The following is a 23,036-nucleotide window of genomic DNA, read 5'->3' as shown; positions in this document are numbered from 1 at the left end:
TTTATCTCAGCAGTCCCCAACCTTCTTGGCACCAGAGACCAGTTTCATGGAAGATAATTTTTCCACAGACAGGTAGGGGTAGGAGATGGTTTGGGGATGATTCAAGTGTGTTACATTTATTGTGCACTTTGTATTATTATTGCATTATAATATATAATGAAATACTTATACCACTCACCATAATGTAGAATCAGTGGGAGCCCCGAGCTTGTTTTCTTGCAACTAGACTGTCCCATCTGGGGGTGATGGGAGACAGTAACAGATCATCAGGCATTAGATTCTCAGATGGAGCATGCAACCCAGATCCCTCGCATGCACAGTTCATAATGGTTCACAATAGAATAGCATTCTCAATTTGCTGGTATGAGAATCTAATGCCACTGCTGATCTGACAGGAGGCAGAGCTCAGGTGGTAATGTGAGTGATAGGGAGTGGCTATAAATACAGACGAAGCTGCTTCTCTTGCTTACCCACTGCTCACCTCCTGCTGTAGCATGGACTGGTACCAGTCTGTGGCCTGGAGACTGGGGTCCCCTGCCTTATCATTTTTTCCCGTATTTAGTGAGACCTCATCAGTTGTTAAGGCCCAGGTATTTATCTTCCCTTAAAATACATATATTGAAACCTAATCCTCAATGTGATAGCATAGGAGGTGGAGATGTTGGAATGTGATTAGGTCATGAGGGTGGAGCCCTTATGAATGGGATTAGTGCCCTTGTAACAAGCTGAAAAACCACAGTTGTCTCCCTTCCACCATGTAAGGACTCAGCTAGAAGGTGCCATCTATGAACCAGGAAGCACAGACCCTCACCGGAAAACAAATCTGCCTTGATCCTGGTCTTCTCAGCCTACAGAAATAAATGTGTTGTTTATAAGTTACCCAACTAATGGCATTTTGTTGTAGAAGCCCACAAGGACTAAGACATCAGTTAATGTACATAGAATAATTTTTACCTATTTATTGGTTTTGTGGCTTCTCTTTTTTTTTTTTTAATGAACTTAAAAAAAAGAGAGAGAGAATAATGTCTATCTTTGGAGTTCAAATGAGTTTTTTTTTTCCTTTGGAACAACTACGATGGGACACTTTTTACAGTAATGCAGGCATTTACCATAAGTAACAATTCATCAGACCAAAAAAGGTGGAATAAATCATGAAAGTAAAAGTATCAAGGAATCTCCGTACTCTACATTTAATCCATTCAATTTCCTGCTAAAGTAGAATTTCTTCCATTTGTGTCAATCCTTTGGGATCAGCCTGCAGCAACAGTCTCCTCAGTTTCTTCTAGAAACTTCCCAGTTTAGAACCCCAAAAGAGTGGCTAGAAGTCACCAAGGCAGGTTCTCTCCTCCGTGTAGTTAATGAGACTGGTAGGCCAGCCGCTTCCTCCTGGTTGCCATGGAAATGACCAGGCCGCTGGCCCTCTGAAGACGGAAAAGAACAGCAAGTGCAAGACCACGCATTCCACCCTGGCTTGCAGATTAAACCAGCTGTCAAGCCAGGGTGAAGGATCCGTGGCCAGGCAGAGGTCTGTGGAGTGGAGAGGCAAGGCCTCACGATGGAACTCTGAGATGTAAGTAATTTCTCTGTTCCTCTTTTTTAAAAAGCATGCCTAGTCTGATAGTTTTTAAGAGCTTCAGAATTTCTGCTGCATGGCAGGAACTGTGACGGTTGGAAGAACCATTATCAGGGTCACCTTCTTGTTGCATTTGCATTTCCTGAACATAGTGTACATGTATGAGTGGCTTTCACTATGAAACACTGTTTTAGTCTTCCAGGCATATGAATTCCTCTTTACTGAGATCCTGCCTTGAAAATGAAAGATTTTCAGTGCATTAAGCAAATAATGAAATGGTCTTCTCATTTAAACCCTAAAAAGATAAACTCACTTAAGGCTAATATAACAGAAAGCTCCTTGAAATCTTGTCTCTATTTTAAAACATCTGGCTAGACTTTTCCATTAGTCTTCAGTGCTAAATCACAATTAAGGAAAAGAGACATCAGATCTGATATCTGTGATCACAAACAAAGAAAAGTGGGAACTCCCAAAACATCGGCTGATATTGTTTCTTTGCTCTGTTTTATCTTTTAATAGTATTATATTTACTGCCTACTTACACACCAGGCTTTATAGAGTTTGCTGATTAGAAAACAAAGAGAGAAAAGAAAGTTAAGATGAGCGTTAACATTTGGATTGGATAGTTCGTGTTTTTAAAAAATTGGTCTTTTATTCAAAAGTGAAAAAGCATGATAAATAATGTAGCAAAAGGCAAGATGAGGAGGGGAATGTTTTAACTCAAAATGAGTAGAACATATACAGTCTTGCATATATTTCTTCGTTTAATAAACATATTTCTGGAAAGTTTTTAACACAAAGTATGTTGGTGTATATTGAGGACAGGAAATGTTTCAAAAACACTGTGCATAATATTTATTAAAAAACCCATCCTTAAAAAATACCCAAAAAAAAGATCTCATTTGTTTGATAATTTTTTTTTACCAAAAAGAGCCATCCTTGAGAAGTTTTTGCTTTTTTTTAGACTAAATAATGCAATATGTTTGGAAGAAAAAAAAAAAGACTTTTCATTACTTTTTTTTCTGACAGAAATTGAGCATTTTCTGAAAATAACAGTTTCAATAAAGTATTTATGGAAATGAGTGCTTTTCAAGAGCTGACTTGGATTTCTCAGCTTTCTTTTCCACACTAATATTTTTCACTGCTTAAAGCTGCAACATTATCAGCTTTTAAAATTCAGTGCCCAGTGGCTTGTATCTGTGTCTGTGGGAGCTAGTAGGTCAATAGGCCCCAGTGGGAAGAACAGGCAGGCCTCACAGTTCTGTGGGCATGGGACCAAGGGGTAGCTGTGCGAAGCTGTGGATGTGAACCCTGGTGATGCAATGAACTGAGTGTCTACCAAGTCACTCAAGGGAAAAGCCTGAAGGATTTGCACTCATTGCCTAATTTACTCTCTCAAGGACTGTGTCAAGTAGAAAGGTACAGTAGCCACATATTCTAGTTAGGACTTCCCAGTGGCTCACTCCCTGAGAATTCTTTGTCCCACATTCCATACCTATGTTAGCAGAAGCAGCACTCTGCTCATATTGTCCTCCATTCTGAGTATGAACTTAAGAACAGAGATTTCTTTCTTATGGTTCTGGAGACTGGGGATTCCAAGGTCAAGGGGCCTGCATCTGGCAAGGGCATTCTTGCTGTTTCATCCCGTGGTAGAAGGTGGAAAGGTAAGAGAGCATGGGCACACACATAAGAGAGAGAGAGAGAAAGGGGGTCAAATTCATCCTTTCATTTGAAACCTAGTCTCATGGTGACCAACCCACTCCTCAATAACAGCATTAATCCATTCATGAGGGCACCACATCATAGCATTTAGCATGAGGGTTCTATACACATATAGGTTAAAGGCCACAGCATCTAGTAATAGAATACAATGCATGGAATCTCCCTTGAATAGACCCAAGACCCTGGGGTGGGAAATAGCACTGTAATTTCCACCATGACTCTTCAGAGTATAGTTGGCTGGGTTCAAATTTTAGCCATTATTAACTAGTTCTGTGACCTTGGACAAGTTATTTAACCTCCCTGTGTATCATTTCCTGATATGAAAATGGGACCATATGCAGTGGCTCATGCTTGTAACACTAGCACTTTGAGAGGCTGAGGTGGGATCAGGAGTTCGAGACCAGCCTGGCCAAAATGGCGAAACCCAGTCTCTACTAAAAATACAAAAATTAGCAGGGCATGGTGGTACACCACCTATAATGCCAACTACTCAGGAGGTTGAGGAAGGAGAATCGCTTGAATCTGGGATGCAGAGGTTGCAGTGAGCTGAGAGAGTGCCGCTGCACTCCAGCCTGGGTGACAGATCGAGACTCTGTCTCAAAAAAAAAAAAAAGGGGGGGGGCCATAATATCTACCTGTAGGATTACAGAAAGGATTAAATAACATAAAATTTGTGAAACACTTAGTGCCTGGCACAAAAAAAACACTCATTAGATCTTACTATTAGTGAATAAAAATATGGATAGTCCCTGATATCATTCAATTTTCAACATACAACATACATGTATCACATTTTATATTTTAAAGTATATTGCCTCTTTATCAATGACAACTTGCTATATTTAGCTAGCTTAGCCTTGGGAACATGGGGCTGAGGAATGGTGAGTTATAGATACAATAACATTTCTCATAGGAGTCTGAACTTCCTTGAGGATCAGGAGCTGTGTGTTTGGCGTGTTAAGTTGGAGATGTCCACTAGACATTCACAAAGAGCTATCAGATACAATGTGGGACGTGTGAACATGATGCAGTCAGGAGGTAGAGACATCTCTTAGTTCACCATCAGCATCTAGGTGGTATTGAACTTCACAGGACAGCATGCAGGCACCAAAAGAGTGGACGCACATACAGAAGATAGCTATGCACTGAGCTGCAGACATGCAACGATAACAGGGAAGAAGGATCAGATGCCAGCCAAAAGACTGAGAAGGAGTGGCCGTTGGAGGAGACAGAAAACCAAGAGAAGGTGACATCATGGAGGAACAGAAAGCTATTCACTCAAAAAGAAGGGAGGAGGCAACCAAGTCAGATGCTGCTGGGAAGTCAAACAAAATGAGACCAGGAAATTAATCACTGGGTTTAGTATGGGGGTGGTGGGATTCACTGGAAACCTGATGAGAATGGTTGCAATAGAATGATCACAGCAAAAGTCTGGTTTTTGGGAGTGGCTTAAAAATCTAACACAACTAGGTACTAGGCTCTGTGTGATAACAGATTGGCTTGCAAAACCTTTTTTTTTTTTTTAATTTATCTTACAATAGACTGATGCTGCACTCTAAGAAAAGCAAGTTTGAGTCAAACAAGAACTGTCACCTATTCCCCCAGCTTAATAATAAAATGTCATGAAAGAGGAGAGATTTGAAGACAGTATGAGAGATGAAGGTGGTTTCTTAGTGGATAAGAAACAGAAATCATCCCAAATACAGAGGGCGGCATAAGCAGCATGAGGGGAATGGGGTCCAGATTGGAGAATAAGAAAACACAATGCGGGCAGGTGCGGTGGCTCACGCCTGGAATCCCCACACTTTGGGAGATGGGAAGATCTCTTGAGGCCAGAAGTTGTAGATCAGCCTGAGCACTACAGTGAGACCGTGTCTGTACAAAAAATTAAAAACATTAGCCAGTGGTACGCACCCATAGTCCTAGCTATTCAGGAGGCTGAGGTTGGGAGGTTTGCTTGAGCCCAGGAGTTCAAGGTGACAGTGAGCTACTGCACTCCAGCCTGGGTGAGGGAGCAAGACCTTGTCTCCAAAAAGAAAGAAAGGAAGAGAGAGAGAAAGGAAGAGAGGAAAGAAAGAGAGAGAGAAAGGAAGGAAGGAAGGGAGGGAGGGAGGGAGGAAGGAGGGAAGGAAGGAAGGAGGGAAGGAGGGACGGAGGGGAGGGGAGGGGAGGGGAGGGAGAGGGGAGGGAGAAGGAAGGAAGGAAAGAGAGAAGAGGGAGGGAAGGAGGGAGGGAGAGAAAAAAGAAAGAAAGAAAGGCCGGGCGCAGTGGCTCACGCCTGTAATCCCAGCACTTTGGGAGGCCGAGGCAGGGGGACCAAGGACTGGGGATTCCAAGGTCAAGGGGCCTGCATCTGGCAAGGTCAGGAGATGGAGTCCATCCTGGCTAACACGGTGAAACCCTGTCTCTACTAAAAATACAAAAAATTAGCCGGGCGTGGTGGTGGGTGCGAGGCTGAGGCGGGAGAATGGCGTGAACCTGGGAGGCAGAACTTCCAGTGAGCTTGCAATTGATCACACCACTGCACTCCAGCCTGGGCGACAGAGCAAGACTCTGTCAAAAAAGAAAGAAAGAAAGAGAGAGAGAGAGGGAGGGAGGGAGGGAGGGAGGAAGGAGGGAAGGAAGGAAGGAAGGGAGGGAGGGAGGAGGGAGGGAGGAAGGAAGGAAGGAGGAAGGAAGGAAGAAGGAAGGAAGGAAGGAAAGAAAGAACAATGAAAGCCCAGTGAGACATCACACACACACACATACACACACACACACAAGCACTCCTCGAGGCTCGTCCCCACAACATGCCTTGGTGTCTCTGCTTTCCCAGTTTTGATCCACTTCCCATAAAAAGATTACTTCGCATTTGCATCTCCGAAATGCCTGGTCTCTGGGTCATTAAAAAAAAAAAGAAAAGAAAAGAAAAGAATCTTCTCTGTGGCCAGGAGGTCTGAATAATTCATTTGGAGTTGTGCCTAGACACTATTTCATGGGCACTCAGTTTAGCCCAAATCGTGATGCCAGATTATCTACTGGAGCTCTGCTGCTGTCACAAAACTAATCTTCAAAGAGTAATCAATGAGATTCAGGATTCACTCTTTTTAAATAAAATTCTTATTTTGCAATAGTTTTAGGTTTACAGAAAAACCGTGAAGATAATGGAGAGCTCTCATATAGAGTTAACATCTTACATTAGCATGGTACATTTGTCACAATTAATGAACCAGTATTGACACACTATTATTATAAAATAAAGTCCAAACATTATTCAGATGTTCTTAGATTTTGCCCATTGTCCTTTTTCTTGTCGCAGGATCCCATCCAGGATCCCACATTACCTTTAGTCATCATTCCCAGGAGGCATTTTAAAACTCTGAAAAATCTTTCAAGAAGGAAACAAGGTTTAAATGTTCATTGGTTCCAATATTTGTAACCAAAACCAGCAAAGGAAATTGTAATTCTTATTTTTATCCAAACTCGAATGGTCGGAACTATAGCTTGAACACAGTTGAAAGGAAAAAAAGCCCAAGGCTTACATCTTAAGGAAATAGTGCAGGTACTTTATGGGAATAGAAGAAGGCACAACTGTAAGTGGAATATCTGAATTCCCTTTTATTGTTCTGGAAGCAGGTAATCAAAATAGTAAAGGTCTGCCAGCCTTTTTTTTTTTTTTTTTCTCATCTCCTAGCAAAGGGATTAGTGTCTGACTCATTTTCCTTGGCAACCTCACACTCACATAATATTGGCCCAGTAATTTAGGCAAAGCTCTCCCTGAGTTAGCTTTACAAGATTGGACTCTGAAAGGTTAGGTCGTGGGGGAGTTTTGCAGCAAGGGCTGTTGTAATCGCTCAACCAAGAGCAATTAGGGGAATGGCTTTGTGATGCTCACAAATATCTGTGAGACCAAAATATACTAACTGTACTGATGTTTTCCTTCGCCCCTCGGAGGGTGTGTGGCATAAGATGGAAGGGCAGTGATTGGAGGCCTGACTTGGGACTCACGGTCTCCATTCTAGCCAAGTGTATTTTACCCTTCATCCTCGTCAGATTCAAGGGAAATTGGAAGGCAACCGGGAACCTAGACTAGGCCTTTTGGTAAAGTCACAGGAGGTTGGAGGTGCCTCCTGGGATTTTGCCAGATGTCGTTCAGTGGCTTTCAAGGATGATGCACAGCTAGGCCATAGGAGAGTAAGCTCAAATTCCCACCCTGTCACTCATACACAGAAACTCATTCTGATTTCTCTGCCATGGCTAGGCCATATAATGAAAGTCGCTGAAGAAGAGCATGAATATTGCTTGCTGACTTGATAACACTCGACAATCCTAGGAGGTAAAAGGCAAAAGAGGGGCTCGGCAAGGTGGCTGACGCCTGTAATCCCAACACTTTGGGAGGCTGAGGCAGGTGGATCACCTGAGGTCAGGAGTTTGAGACCAGCCTGACTAAAATGGAGGAACTCCGTCTCTACTAAAAATTAGCCCAGTGTGGTGGCACATGCCTGTAATCCCAGCTGCTCAGGAGGCTGAGGCGGGAGAATCGCTTGAACCCGGGAGGCGGAGGTTGTGGTGAGCCAAGATCGAGCCATTGCCCTCCAGCCTGGGCAAGAAGAGCAAAACTCCGTTGCTCCCACCAAAAAAAAAAAAAAAAACGCATAAGAGGGAATCAAGGACCAATAACATGCCTCATTGGTTTAGCCGACGTAGAGACTCATTTGGATAATATAAACAGTCATGGTGTGCCCCCGTGTGCCCAGCCCTGTGCTAAGGTCTGGGGAAACTGCGATCAGCAAGAAGGCATCAGAAACCTGGCCCCTGATATGGTTTGGCTGTGTCCCCACCCAACTCTCATCGTGAACTGTAGCTCTCATCATTCCCTCCTGTTGTGGGGTGACCCAGTGGGAGATTATTGAATCATGGGGGTGGTTTCTCCAATACCATTCTTGTGATAGTGAATTCGTCTCGCGAGATCTGATGGTTTGATAAGGGGAAACCCCTTTCACTTGGCTCTCACTTTTCTCTTGTTTGCCACCATGTGAGACATGACTCACTTTCCACCATGATGGTGAGGCCTCCCCAGCCATGTGGGACTGTGAGTTCATTAAACCTCTTTCTTTTGTAAATTATCCAGGCTTGGGTATGTCTTTATCAGCAGCACGAAAACGGACTATAAAACCCCACAGTAAACCAACAAGGAAGCCCCGTATCCAGGCAGCAAATTAGTGGGTGAAATTAACACCCAGGTGAGCTCAGTGCTTTCCAAATAAAATATCTGCTTTTCAGTCAGTTCTTACTCAGCTTCTAAGCTCCTGAGCACTTTAGTCTATTTCTATGATTCAATCAATTTAATCTCAAACCAGTAATCCAGCTGATACCTGAAGAGCTCCTGGCTTCACCAGGCACAGATGAAGTTAAGTGAACACGAATAGCTTGTATTCTGCTGGTTCATGCTCCCACCTACCTGATACAGGTCCTTGCCTCCTCCCACCACTATGTCTACAAAATAGAATTTTCTCCAGGTGCTTCTTTGAGTCCCCAGGGGTCTTGCCTATGCTCACAATGGTCCTTTCATCTGCTCCTGTCCCCAGCCCCCACTGGATGCTGACCGTCCATTGCCTTGGCCATGGGGCTCCCTGTTGCTTGATGAACAGGGAGCAACATCCAGGGGTGGCCCCAGTCTGTTCTCAAGAAAGGGTCAAATGGTGCCACCTGTCCCTCATTCCTCACTGTGCTAGAGCTGAGCTGTACTCAGTACAGAAGTGGAGAAAATGCTTCTATCCATTACTAAATGTCGCCCTTGCTTGCCTGGACAGGGGGCCACTTGTACCTCACATCTCAGAATTCTCAAAAGCACTTCTTGCAGCCTTTGCTTGCTACCTGACCAGACTCAGCCTCAGGCATATGTTTGGACTGAAAAGACACAAATGCTACTGCCCATCCCTCTGTTCTTCCCTGCCCTGGGCCCTCCCATATCCTCTTCGCTCTTCTTTCTTCTTCAACAATTCCACATATGCAATTAACCACCTGAAGATGGTTCCTCCTCAACTCATAAGACATATCCAGATGTATCCATTTGGGCTTGGCAGGACCTAACATGGTGTGACTATTCTATGGGAGCATTGAGTTTGGTATTTCAGGAGAATAGTTAGCCTGAGAGCTTATGATCTAGGCTAATGAGAGGAATAAACCACATAATGTAATTAGCAAACACTGCAGGGCTGTGAATACAGAAGGGCTGGTTTGGTCCACAAGGGTGGTTTGATGTGGTGGTTTGGTTTCCTCATCATCTCTGTATTCATTTCCTATTGCTGCTACAACAAATTTCTACAAATTGGCCAGGCACAATGGCTTACACCTGTAATCCCAGCACTTTCGGAGGCCAAGGCAGGCAGATCACTTGAGGTCAGGCGTTTGAGACCAGCCTGGCCAACATGGTAAAACCCAATCTCTACTAAAAATACAAAATTTAGGCTGGTATGGTGGCACACACCTGTAATCCCAGCTATTCAGGAGGCTGAGGCAGGAGAATCGCTTGAACATGGGATGCAAAGATTGCAATGAGCCAAGATCACGCCATTGCACTCCACACTCCAGCCTGGGTGACAGAGCGAGACTCCATCTCAAAAAAAAGAAAAAAATCTACAAATTTAGTGGCTTAAAACAACATATCTATATTCTTTTACACTTCTGGAGGTCAGAAGTTCAAAACCAGTCTGACCAGGCTATTGTTAGGGTGTCAGTAGGCCTGGTTCTTTCTGGAGACTCCAAGGGAAAATCTGTTCCTTGCCTCTTTCAGCTCCTAGAGGCTGCTGGCATTCCTTGGCTTGTAGCCATATCACTCCAATCCCTGCTTCAATTGTCATATTGACTTCTTCTTATACAGACCCTGTTGATTACATTGGGCCTGCCCAGATAATCCAGGATCATCTCCTTATCTCAAGTTTCTTAATTTAATCATGTCTGTAGAGGACTTATGGCCATGTAAGGTAAAGCATTCACAGGGCCCAGGGATTAGGACACAGACACCTTTAGGGACTATTATTTGACCTACTGTAATATCCATTAGGCACAGTAGGAGATCAGAAATAAAGTGTTTTGATCACAGCCCACATTCCTGCTGTTCCTTTAAACATTTTACACACATTTAAATTAGTAGAAATGGGAATCGGATAATTAATTTCTATTTTCCAGACTAGCTCACTAATAATTTCAGGACCTCACAGTCCTCAGCATTTACAGGAGGACATTTGTAAATCTGATTTGATTAGTTACAGGAAAAATCATGCAAAGAGACATTTTTGTTTTATGCTGTGCTTGTTCTCTCTCTAGTCAAATGTTTGATACAAGGAATGCATTAAATGAACCAGTTACTTTAGATTTCTTTGGGGTGGCTTTTGGGATGCCCTCACAGAGCATGGTAATACATTTGTTATCACTATGAGTCCGATATTACAAAATATCATTGTCTATGAATAGTACTATGTATATTGTAGTATACCTATGAGTACTTATTAGTACCACAATATACATAATACTATAGAACTATTCAGACTGGGGGCGGTGGCTCACGCCTATAATCCTAGCAACTTGGGAGGCCAAGGCAGGAGAATCACTTGAGCCTGGGAGTTTAAGACCAGCCTGGACGACACAGTGAGACCCCATCTCTAAACACAATAAATATATAATATAGTACTATTCATATATATATATAATCATATGCATCTACTTTGCTTTTGTAACCTGTGTGGTTGGATTATTATCCTGTGCCATGTCAAGAGAAATAAGACTCAGACAGGTTCTCTGACTGATCCAACTATATACTAGTGAGTTCAACATGAACAGTCACAAAAATATTTTAAAGTGTGTCCTCTCAAAACCCAAATTGCATACTTGAAGCTAATTTTGCCTGCATAATTCCAACTTATGGAGACATGAATTTACTTCATCTTTTTCTAGATGAGCAAATATATCAGATGATAGCATATAGTTTAGATCCTACTATAGAAACCAAATGAGATTCTGATCACATCAGAATTACTGGGAACTCATTTCCTGCCCCTCACAATGAACTGCGTAAACCACAATGAAAGGGAAATGATCTTCACCCACAGAGACTGCACAGAACGGTGACTTCAGCATTAGATCCTTGTAAGGGCCTGTGAAAACTCAGTGGCTCATACCAAGGATGAGGATGTGCTGTTGTGGAATGTGAAGAAGAAATAAAAGACAACACGTACCACAGTAAGAAAACATTGGGAAGGGACCCAAATTAGCTTTCAACTTCATAAGCTTTGAAATATTAAACAACAAAGATATAATTCCGTTTTCAAATATCATCTTACATAGTGTTTATCTCTAACCTGCCTCCTACAGTGCATTTGTGGAACAAAGCCAAAGAAAAGAAAAATGCTAAAATCCCTTTTTTCAAGAGCATTTCAAGGTCCTACATCTAAAGCCCTCACACAGTGCCTATGTGGGCATCTCATCCACATAACAGAATAGCCAACACCCCTCCTTGACCTAAATGGGAAGAGGGGTTGCACAACCCTGGACAAGTGGGCACTGGACCTGAGAACAGGTGACCACTTGTTTCTGGAGCCCTAGCGTGGAGTCTCCACCCCACACTCCTCCCATACTTTCTATTTGATCCTTGCTATCTCTCTAATTAGGAACAAGGTAGCCATAAGGCTTACAGTGTAAATACCCTTGGGAAAGAATGTGTTGGTTTAAATTCCGATTGAGGCCTAACCAACTGGTATCAGATCCCAATCTGTGAGTGGGTTTTTAGCACTGGCTCCTGGAAAGAATGGATGATCAAGGAATTAAGAGGAAGGCACATCAAGGGGAACTGGGGATTGGAGAGCTACTCCACCTACTCCATAGCTTGCCATAACTAACCCTCACTAGCAGCTAGGCTTGCTGCCAGTCTGATGAAGCCACCCAGAGGCTGCTAATTCTGCGAAAATGAGCTATGTTTTTCTCACGGCTGTCCGGGCTCACAGTGGATGTCTCAGGGAGTGGCGTTCCCAGGCAAACTCTGTTGGGATGCTAAGAATGAGACGACGACGGGAGGCTGAGGCAGGAGAATTGCTTGCAGTGAGCCAAGATCATGCCACTGCACTCCAGCCTGGGAGACAGAGCGAGATGAATGCTTTTCTGTGCTGCCCACTGGGTTCTCCTGCTCCCTGTACCACTGGTTCCCTCCCAGGAGTTCTAGCAGGTGTCCTGACTGCATGGTCATAGGAGGAAGACAGCCTCATCCTCATCCCCACCTTCTCAATCCTACATTCTTGATCCTCTCCATCCCCTTGAGGATTCCAGATATTGAAATAGATTTATCCAAAGAGCCTGGAGTTAGAAGGAGTCAACAATTGGATAGATGGAAATCATTGAAGAAAATACAAAAGAAAAATATTTTGAACTCACTGTCCTGACTCTAGTGTCTTCTCCCCAGATTTGATCTCTCCCTGGCAGCCTAGGTTACCTTCCTTAAACAAGATCTAAGCAGATGTCTCCTGCTTCAGACCTTTACCATCTCATTTTTTGTCTCTTGCAGGAGCCTCCAAAGAGGGAGTTTACATCACAGGAGGTTTGCAAGCCAAGCTAATGGGGTAGAGCTGAAAATATTCAAACTTTCATTTTTGTTTATTTTTCATCTCAAATTTTTAAAAATGTTACTGTTTGCGTATTGTTGATAATACAGATGATATGTAAGCATGGTAATATGTGAATAGCCTATATTAATTAATTCCTAAATTAACAGATACATCTATTGGGGAGAGTTTTAAAATTATTTATTGATGGGATGATGATCAGAAGAGTTGGAGACCAAGTAACTGCCAGCATAAAGTCCAAACCCCTTAGCTTGATCAGCAAAGTCCTGTCTAACCCTGTCCTCCTGCCTGCCTCCCCAGCCTAATGGACCCCCAGATGTCTTATACCTGCTCTAAACATACTAAGGACTTTAGTCATTCTGACATTTGTGCCAATGACTCTTGTATCTACACTACCTCACCTTTCCTAACCCGAACCTCTTCTCTGCCTGGCCCAAAGAGCACATCCTTTGGGAGTCTTTCCATTTCTTCCTTACCACCACTCCATCTGCATCTTTTTTTTTTTTTTTCTTTTGAGATGAGTTTCACTCTTGTTGCCCAGGCTGGAGTGCAATGGCGCAATCTCGGCTCACTGCAACCTCTGCCTCCCAGGTTCAAGCAAGTCTGCTGCCTCAGCTTCCTGAGTAGCTGGGATTACGGGTGTCCACAACCATGCCCAGCTAATTTTTTGTATTTTTAGTGGAGACAGGGTTTTACCATGTTGGCAAAACTCATCTCAAACTCCTGACCTCAGATGATCTGCCCACTTTGGCTTCCCAAAGTGCTGGGATTACAGGCGTCAGCCACTGTGCCTGGCCTCCATCTGCATCTTTAAGAACTACCAATCACGTTGTCTCATAATTAGTTGCCCAGTTGTTTGTTCCCAGAGTACATTCCAAGTTCTCTGGGCAAACTTCAAGCCCCTTGAGGGCATGGATGATATCTTCTTCATTTTTGCCTCCCCATGACTTAGGCCATTTGCCTGGCATCCAATAAATGTCCTCTAAATGTCGATTTTTCATTTTCTTTTCAGAAAAGAGGATGTAAAAATCATAAGTTGCAAAGCAATATTAGCACCTGCTGTATTGTGTACCCAGTTAACAGGGTAGGCTAGGCTGCTTTGACAAACTTCAAGACATCAGTGGCTTAGAGCAATTGAGATCTGCTCCTCCCTTACATCACAGACTAATGCCATTAAGGGGGTAGAGGGGTGTGCTGTCTTCCACACAATCATTCAGGGATTCAACCTTTTGTCTATAGTTCTGCCACCTTCTAGGGCTGTCGGTTCCTTTGCGGAATCTTCTACCATATTCCATAGGCCAGAACTCAATCACATGGCACCACTTCACTACCAGAAGCTCAGAAATAAAGTCCAATGATGTGCCAAGGAAGAAGAGGTGAAAATGGCATTCACAGGGACTAGAAGTCTCCGACATAACTAGGTTGTAAGACACAATAAGTAGCTTGATGCAGCCATGACAAAAACTCGGGGGATGTCTATGCATCCAAATTTTTCAGTCAAGATGCTAAAAACTGTGCATGACTTTTTTTTTGAGGCCGAGTCTTGCTCTGGAGTGCAATGGCGCAATCTCGGCTCAAAGCAACCTCTGCCTCCCGGGTTCAAGTGATTCTCCTGCCTCAGCCTCCTGAGTAGCTGGGATTAAAAGCACATGCCACCACGTCCAGCTAGTTTTTGTATTTTTAGTAGAGACGGGGGTTTCACCATGTCGGTCAGGCTGGTCTCGAACTCCTGACCTCGTGATCCATCTGCCTCGGCCTCCCAAAGTGCTGGGATTACAGGCGTGAGCCACTGCACCCAGCCTATGTGCATGATTGTTAAATATTTGAGCCTTTAAATCACCGGACAGTTTTAAAAACCAGAGCTACTATCAGAATCAGTTTGACTATTATTTTTGTATTGCAGCTGAAGAAATCTCAAGAACAATACTAGCAACTAGCTGCATAAAGGCAGAGGGCTCTGAATTGAGGAGATACCGACATCAGTTACTTGAAAACAAATTCCACACAGATTCCTTCTCAATCTAGGATTACACCCAACATTTAGATAATGTTTATACTTGGCTTCAAAAGGAATGTTTCAAACTCGACTAGTTCTGTTTATAAGAAGATATTACTAGTAAGGAAATATTATGTCAGTGGGAGGATAGCATTTGGAGCATTTGCCCAAAACAGATCTGAAATGTCATAAATAATGATGTTCTGAGCACTATAGTCCTAACACAAAAGACAAATAACTAATTGTGGAAAAATCAAGTGACGTTCTCCAAATTCTTATAGCAATTAAAAATCAAAAGCAATTTAACAACGTAATTTGGAAGTGAGTTTAATTTGAAATCAAAAGTGGTTTTTATTTTATTTTATTATTTGAGATAGAGTCTCACCCTGTAGCCCAGGCTGGAGTGCAGTGGTGCGATCTCGGCTCACCGCAACCTCCACCTCCTGGGTTCAAGGGATTCTCCTGCCTCAGCCTCCTGAGTAGCTGGGATTATAGGTGTGCACCACCACACCCAACTAATTTTTGTATTTTTAGTAGAGACAGGGTTTCCCCATGTTGGCCAGGCCAGTCTTGAACTCCTGACCTCAAATGATCTGTCTCCCTCAGCCTACCAAAGTGCCAGGATGACAGGTGTGAACCACCACACCTGGTGGTGATTTTTATTTTTAAAGTGGAAATGCAATTAGGGGAAAGACTCAAGAGAAGAAACTGTGAAAGGCTCAAGACTCAGAAGCTGAGGAGATGCCCTGGCAAGAAGCAGTCTCAAGTATGGATCTGAGTTATGGCTCTGGGGTTAAAATCAGAAGAAAGCCAGGGCCCGGGCACCCCAAGGAACACACTGTGAAGCCAGGACTTGGAGAGGTAAGCAGGGCTATCACTCACAAATGCAGTCCCCAACGTGTGTCCCTGCAAAAATCCTTGAAGATTCTTGGGAGGTAAAAATGAGGGGCCTTCCAGTAAAGGAGCCAATTTGAAATTCTGAATATATCCCACAAAGTCAGACATATATCTGCACTCTTAAGAGTTCATTTTATCTAAGTGGTGCTTTGGTGTTTGCTGAGACTGAGAGGAGTAGAGTTGCAATGCTCACCCACGCCCATCCCACGGGTCTTGTGGGCACCCACTTTTCTGACTGCCCACCTGGCCCTTTTCTAACAGTGCCTCCTGATTTCGCTTTGCAGAGCCATCCTTCTACCCTCTCAGTCCACTGTTTGCAGTGTGGCTGATCCCATTCATTGGGTCCTGAGCTGAGCGTACGACTCAGGAGACCCGTGTATTTTTGCCTCCTAATATTTATTTATTTACTTATTTGGTTATTTATTTTATTATTATTATTATTTGGTTGCAGAGTCTCACTCTGTCACCCAGGCTGGAGTGCAGTGGCACAATTTCTGCTCACTGCAATCTCTGCCTCCCAGGTTCAAGCGATTCTCCTGCCTCAGCCTCCCTGTTGCTGGGATTACAGGCACGTGCCACCTCGCCTGGCTAATTTTTGTATTTTGGGTAGAGATAGGGTTTCGCCATGTTGGCCAGGCTGGTCTCGAACTCCTGAGCTCAAGCGATCTGCCTGTCTTGGTCTTCCAAATTGCTGGGATTACAGGCCTGAGCCACTGCACCCAGCCATATTTATTTATTTATTAGAGAGGGGGTCTTGTTCTGTCATCTAGGCTGGAGTGTGTAGTGATACAATCATAACTCACTGCAGCCTCAAATGGCCTAAGATTTCAAAGCCCAGTGAAATCACAGTTCACGAGGGGTACTTGAGGGAAACTAGGGGAGGAAGGTTTGAGACACAGTCTCCAGCAGAATCGGCTGTCATGAACCTGTGGAGTAAGAATTGGGGTTAGGTCGTGAGAAGAACAGGTGCCTTTTCATATCATCCCTCCCTCTGTCAGTCACCCTAGGCAAGAAGCCATCCAGAGAGACGCCAAGGCCAGGGACTGAGTGTGCTCGCACACCTTGCCCTGAACCTGCACTTGTGTCCCTATTTCTGCCTGTGCTGCCATAACAGATACCACAACAGGGTGGCTTAAACAACACTGAATTCTCAGACTCAAGTGATCTTTGTGCTTCAGCCTCCCGAGTAGCTGGGACTATAGGTGCGCACCATCATGTCTAACTAATTTATTTTATTTGTAGAGATTATGTCTCATGATGTTGGCTGCGCTGGTCTTGAACTCCTGGCTTCCCACAATCCTCCTACCTTGACCTCCCAAAGTGCTGGGGTTACAGGTATGAGCCACCACACCCAGCAGCCTGGTGCTATTTAAAAAGAGTTTTTTGGGTTTTTTGTTTGTTTGTTTGTTTTCTTGAGAGGTTGCTCAGTTGATAGAAAGTAAACCTGGATCTACTAGTGACCATCTTGTCCCCAGAAGGAGTGATCTTGTCTGGGAATAAAGCCCACAAATGAGAAAGAATAACTGAAAGATGGAAAGACATTTCTGATAACCTTTTTTTGAGTAGCTGGATCAAGCCATGCCTGAAATCCTTCCTTAATTTTTCAAATAAGTGAGCAGTTTTTTTTTTTTTTTTTTACTCAAGTCAGTCTTAATTGGATTTCTATAGCTAGCAGTTAAAAGAGTTTGAGGCCGGGTGCGGTGGCTCAAGCCTGTAATCCCAGCACTTTGGGAGGCCGAGATGGGCAGATCACGAGGTCAGGAGATTGAGACCATCCTGGATAACATGGTGAAACCCTATCTCTACTAAAAAAATACGAAAAACTAGCTGGGCGAGATGGCAGGCGCCTGTAGTCCCAGCTACTCGGGAGGCTGAGGCAGGAGAATGACATAAACCCAGGAGGTGGAGATTGCAGTGAGCTGAGATCCGGCCACTGCACTCCAGCCTGGGCGACAGAGCAAGACTCTGTCTCAAAAAAAAAAAAAAAAAAAAAAGAGTTTGAGTACACTGTCATTTGGTAAACTATGTTTTTTCATTCATTCAATGAAATTTGTTGAGTCTTTGCTATGTGCTAGGCACTGTGTGGGAAAATGAGAATATAAAGCCCCAAAACTGTTCTCTCAAGGTATTTACCCCAGTGAAAGAGAACTTTGAATGGTACAGCCAAGTGCAGTGGCTCATGCCTGTAATCCCAGCACTTTGGGAGGCCGAGGCGGGCGGATCACCCTGAGGTCAGGAGTTCAAGACCAGCCTGTCCAACATGGCAAAACCCCATTTTTACTATAAATACAAAAATTAGTCGGGCATGGTGGTACATGCCTGTAATCTCAGCTACTTAGGAGACTGAGACAAGACAATTGCTGGAACCCAGGAGGCAGAGCTTGCAGTGAGCTGAGACTGTACCACTGAACTCCAGCCTGGGCAACAGATCAAGACTCCATCTCAAAAAAGACAAAAGAAACTCACGGTAGACCGAAGGAGGAAAATATCCAACTGGCATCTCTGTGGCGGCCCCCATAAACGGGTTACTGGGGTATTTGCCCCACTCGGTGCCCTCTTAGTGAGCCTTCCCCCCGGGCATGTGTTCTTGTTCTGGCATTGGGACTTCCTGATATCCAGGAGGCAAGGACCATCCTGAGGTCCAGCCAGGGCCTTACTGTTGGGAAGTTGCTCACAAATTCTTTTGGGAACTTCTTGTCCCACATGTTCCAGCAAACCAATATTCTTTTCTCTTCTGATCTCTTTTCCTCCTCCACAGCTGCCCCTGAACAGGATCAGCACCGGAAAGAGGGAGGCAGGCACTTTTCTCAGTAAGTTTGGGCTGGTGAATAGACCTCTCCCCTCTCTTTCCTTTTAAGGCTAGGGTTAGGGTGGGCCAACGGTATTGACGGCATTCCTGGTTCTGGGATGACAGGGTTACTGGGACACGAAGTCCCAGAGGCCTCCAGTGGAATCTGGGACAGCTGATTGTCTAAAATTATCTTGTAATTAATAAATTATTCACCGTTCCTCAGGACCTCGGGATGGTCCCTGCCTCCTGGACATCAGGAAGCCCAAAGACCAGAACAAGAACACATGCTCACTAAGCGGGGTAGACACACCCACATTCTAACACTGCTTAAGACTGTTAAGCCTATTGTTCAGGGAGAACTCTTGGTCTCCACGTTTCTCAAAGCTCTTTCTTTCATGACAAAATGTACCTATTAATAAATCCTTTAAGAAAATCCTGTGCCAACTTCAAAATAGACACAAAGCTCTATAAAGCGCCTTATCCAGTCCCCCACGTCGAATCTCTCTCTCTCTCTCTCTCTCTCTCTCTGCTGTGTTCTCATAGCAGCCTGTATGTTCAGTACAGCGCTTCTCAGTTCAGCCTTATTTGTCTTTTTCCTTTGAGGATAAATCCTGGAGGATAGGATCCAGGTCTTTTGTATCTTTGTTTCTTCTGCTTGGCCTAAGCCAGGGCCTGGCACACGGCCTAGGCTGGGTCCTGCCCAACTCCTGCATTTGCCCCCTCCTCCCACCTCTTCCCCACTGCTACAGCCTCTCTGTCCTCATATGCAGGACTGGCCTGGCTTTGGGCTCTGATGCCCAGCCCATTGGAAGCAGAAGGAATTTTGCTAGGACATAAGTTCTGTGAGGACTGGGCCCTGGGTTGTCTTGTTCTGAGTTGTAACCTCATGGCTAGCAGAGGGTGTGCCACCTAGTAATCTTCCAATAAGCATTAGTTGAAGGAGGGAAGGAGGGAAGGAGGGAAGGAGGGAGGGAAGAAAGGAAGGAAGGAAGGAAGGAAGGAAGGAAGGAAGGAAGGAAGGAAGGGATAAATGCATGAATACAGTCAGAATTGCTATGAATCAATGTCTTACCCTCTGTTCAAGTTTACGCAGCAGAGCTTACTTCTATCCTCCTGGCATTCCACCCATGGGGTTATGGCTTGTGCCTCCTGCCTGTCTACCTGATCCCTGACATTTTTAGCTTTGATTCCTTTGGATTTCTAATTGCCCTGTGGCCTCGTCTAACACCCTGATTGCTGCTTGTCTGCCTAGCCTCTTCCCTGCTGTCACCATACTCTTTGGACACGTTGAGATCCTCAGACAGACCCTCCCATCTGTTGCTCCCTGGCCCTTAGTGTAGTGGCCCTGCCAGTAGCTCTGGGCCCTCCCACTCAGAGGTCTCATGCCCAGTATCCCACCACGCCCATGGAACTCAGCAAATGGAGATGGACTGAATTGTATTGTTTGGTTTCTCTCTTAAGTCATTGGGGGAATGCAACTACTTTTGCCAAACTGAAATGTGGTACGCTCTGCCATGATGCTCATCTCATTCCAATCACACCACAAAGGAGGACCCTGCATCTGTCATATGCCAGACACTGTGGGGCTTTTCCCCCAAAACTGGACATTAGTGTTGTTCTTTAAATTACCCATGCATCCCTACCTTATTTAGATTTTTTAGAAGTTCCTATATATGGTTTTGTTTTGCAGCCCTACAATAAATTGACAAGATCAGTTCATAAATTTCTTCTGGCATAAGAGTAGCTAAATCAAAATAATTGTGATTAATCAGTGGGTGATTAGTCTTTTTGTTGTCTATTACCACAGTTACTTAAGTACATTAGGTACATTAGGTAGGAGGCCCTGAAAAGGATGAATGGACCTACAAACAGATTAATATGGTGGGGATGGAAGGCATGTTTATCTACTTAGAAATTAAAGCTTACCATTAACTAAATGCTCCATTGGTATTCGTGCTATGTTGTGTAATAGGTAGTGCTTGGATAGCTGAATCCAACAAAGAAGTGTTTGTCTCCTGAATTCCAGGAAGTCAGATATTCAGGGGGAGGAAAGCATGTGCATGTTCAGGTGTTTGTGGGCACTTGATACTAGTAATTGGATGTTTGGAGAATGTGCTCTCTCAACCCCAAATCCCTGCCCATAGATAGGATGCGGTAGGTCTCCTCTCTGGCATCCGCTCTGGCATTTCTCTGGCTGTGTTGTTGACATGCTAGTCTCACCGTCAGCCGACATCACTGGGAGTTTTACACCTCAGATGAGCAGAGCTCAAAGGTTTGGCTGCTGTCTCTGGATAAGGTGCTGAGAAAAGAGCTTTCCCAGTGTCTGGGCTGCAAGTATTGCCTGCGGCTCAAGAAACAGTTACTAGAACAGTGAGAAAGAAATGTTTACAACTTGTTTTTTTCTGGGGTTCCTTTTCCATAAACTGTGTATTTCAAATGAAAGGTTGTGATAAAGCTGCCTGTTTTCTTTCAGGTGAGTTCCAACAAATTGGTTCACAAAGGTGGGGGATAAACACGCTGGCCCACGCTGGGCAAGCATGGCACCACCTCGCAGGCACTGTCTCCTTCTGATCAGCGCTCTGGGCGTCTTTGCACTTAACTGCTTCACCAAAGGTCAGAAGAACAGCACGCTCATCTTCACAAAGGAAAACACCATTCGGAACTGCAGCTGTTCTGCGGACATCCGGGATTGTGACTACAGTTTGGCCAACCTGATGTGCAGCTGTAAAACCATCCTGCCCCTTGCGGTGGGGCGAACCAGCTACAATAGCCATCTGACCATCTGGTTCACGGACACATCTGCGCTGGGCCGCCTGCTGAACTTCACGCTGGTCCAAGACCTGAAGCTTTCCCTGTGCAGCGCCAACACTCTCCCCTCTGAATACCTGGCTATCTGTGGTCTGCAGAGGCTGCGCATCAACATGGAAGCCAAGCATCCCTTCCCAGAGCAGAGCCTACTCATCCATAGGGCTGGGGACAGTGACTCCAGAGAGAAGCCCATGTGGTTACACAAAGGCTGGCAGCCATGTATGTATATCTCATTCTTAGATATGGCTCTTTTCAACAGGGACTCATCCTTAAAATCATATAGTATTGAAAACGTTACCAGCATTGCCAACAACTTTCCTGACTTTTCTTATTTTAAAACCTTCCCAATGCCAAGCCACAAAAGCTATGTTGTCACATTTATTTACTAACATAATAACTGCGTCCAGCTGCCTGAAACTTTGGCAAACGATGGATAATTTGCAGAAGGAATCTGGAAATAAGGCCATGAGACAAGTATCCCTATCTACAACTGTGCCTCTCTCTGCAGGCTCCATTTGCAACACAGCCACACATACCAATAACCAGCTCTCTGTTCTGCTCTGTGCCCAACTGCCAGAGCACTTTTGAAAAACAAAAGAAAAAGAAACCCGAAAACCAACTTGATTCCGTCCAGGGACATGTCTTGGGAGGCAGCTAGACTTGGTCTCTGCAACTAGGAGCCTGTGGGGAAACATCCCGTCAGAAATGGAGAAAACAATACAGCCTAGAGACTGGTTAGTGGAGCTCCTCCTAGGAGGGGACCCCCAAGAAACATATCTTCTTTCAAAATACTGCCTTAATTTGTTTCTGTTTCATTTTGTGAAATTGCTTGGAATTCCTCCAAGTAGAGAATAATTGATTTCACAGGTCTTGGGACTGTGAGTTTTATAAAATGGCCGGGCGCAGTGACCCACACCTGTAATCCCAGCACTTTGGGAGGCCCAGGCAGGCGGATCACCTGAGGTCAGGAGTTTGAGACCAGCCTGGCCAACATGGAGAAACCCTGTCTCTACCAAAAATACAAAATAAGCCAGGCGTGGTGGCGCATGCCTGTAATCCCAGCTACTCCGGAGGCTGAGGCAGGAGAATCACATGGACCTGGGAGGCGGAGGTTGCAGTGAGCCAAGATCGCGCCATTGCACTCCAGCCTGGGCAAGAAGAGTGAAACTCAATCTAAAAAAAAAAAAAAGAAAAAATCCACTGCAATTATGATACAAATGTCTAAACCTGGAGTGGAATGAATTTGAAACATTATTGCATTCATGATGCCACAATGATAAGAAATAGTCCATGACTTAACAGGATGTCCTGGGGCTGATGACTTTAGATCACATACGTCACTTTTTTTTTTTTTTCCTCTTAACCTTAACATAGAGTAACTGAAATAACCTGCAATTTCTACATTTGCTTAATTGGTGGGGGACTTAGCCATTCAGGCTAATTAGCATGAGTCCATGTCAGTGTTTAAATTAGGCCAAAACAAAGACCAAAGTATTAATTTTAATAGAAAAATGTGACCTCATTACTGACATTGTACTTCAGATAATGTTAAAGTGATAGAAAAAAATAAGGAAAGGGGGAAAAAGGAGGAGAAAGGAAAGCAAGAAAAGACAAGTGAAAAGATAAGTAATATATTCACTGTCATTAGTTACTGAA

General features: G+C 44.2%; 1 protein-coding gene and 1 long non-coding RNA gene across 4 annotated transcripts in view; one reads left to right on the top strand and one right to left on the bottom strand.

Annotated features, from left to right (window-relative positions):
• Positions 1-23,036, bottom strand: part of LOC117095705 — a 121,315-nt gene that overhangs the window by 88,036 nt on the left and 10,243 nt on the right. The gene's annotated exons all lie outside the window — the stretch shown is intronic.
• CUNH21orf62 (chromosome unknown C21orf62 homolog) lies at positions 1,278-21,996 on the top strand. Its single transcript, XM_033232344.1, has 2 exons — positions 1,278-1,570; positions 21,046-21,996. Exon 2 carries the CDS (start codon positions 21,110-21,112, stop codon positions 21,767-21,769), a length of 660 nt encoding a protein of 219 aa, XP_033088235.1. The 5' UTR covers positions 1,278-1,570; positions 21,046-21,109; the 3' UTR covers positions 21,770-21,996.

The sequence above is a fragment of the Trachypithecus francoisi genome, unplaced genomic scaffold (assembly GCF_009764315.1).
Source record: "Trachypithecus francoisi isolate TF-2019V2 unplaced genomic scaffold, Tfra_2.0 Lachesis_group14, whole genome shotgun sequence".
NCBI lineage: Eukaryota > Metazoa > Chordata > Mammalia > Primates > Cercopithecidae > Trachypithecus > Trachypithecus francoisi.
This window is presented reverse-complemented; position numbering and strand designations above follow the sequence as displayed.

Coding starts and splice junctions, on each gene's coding strand:
- CUNH21orf62 (XM_033232344.1), top strand. CDS start 21,110: ATGGCACCACCTCGCAGGCACTGTCTCCTTCTGATCAGCGCTCTGGGC.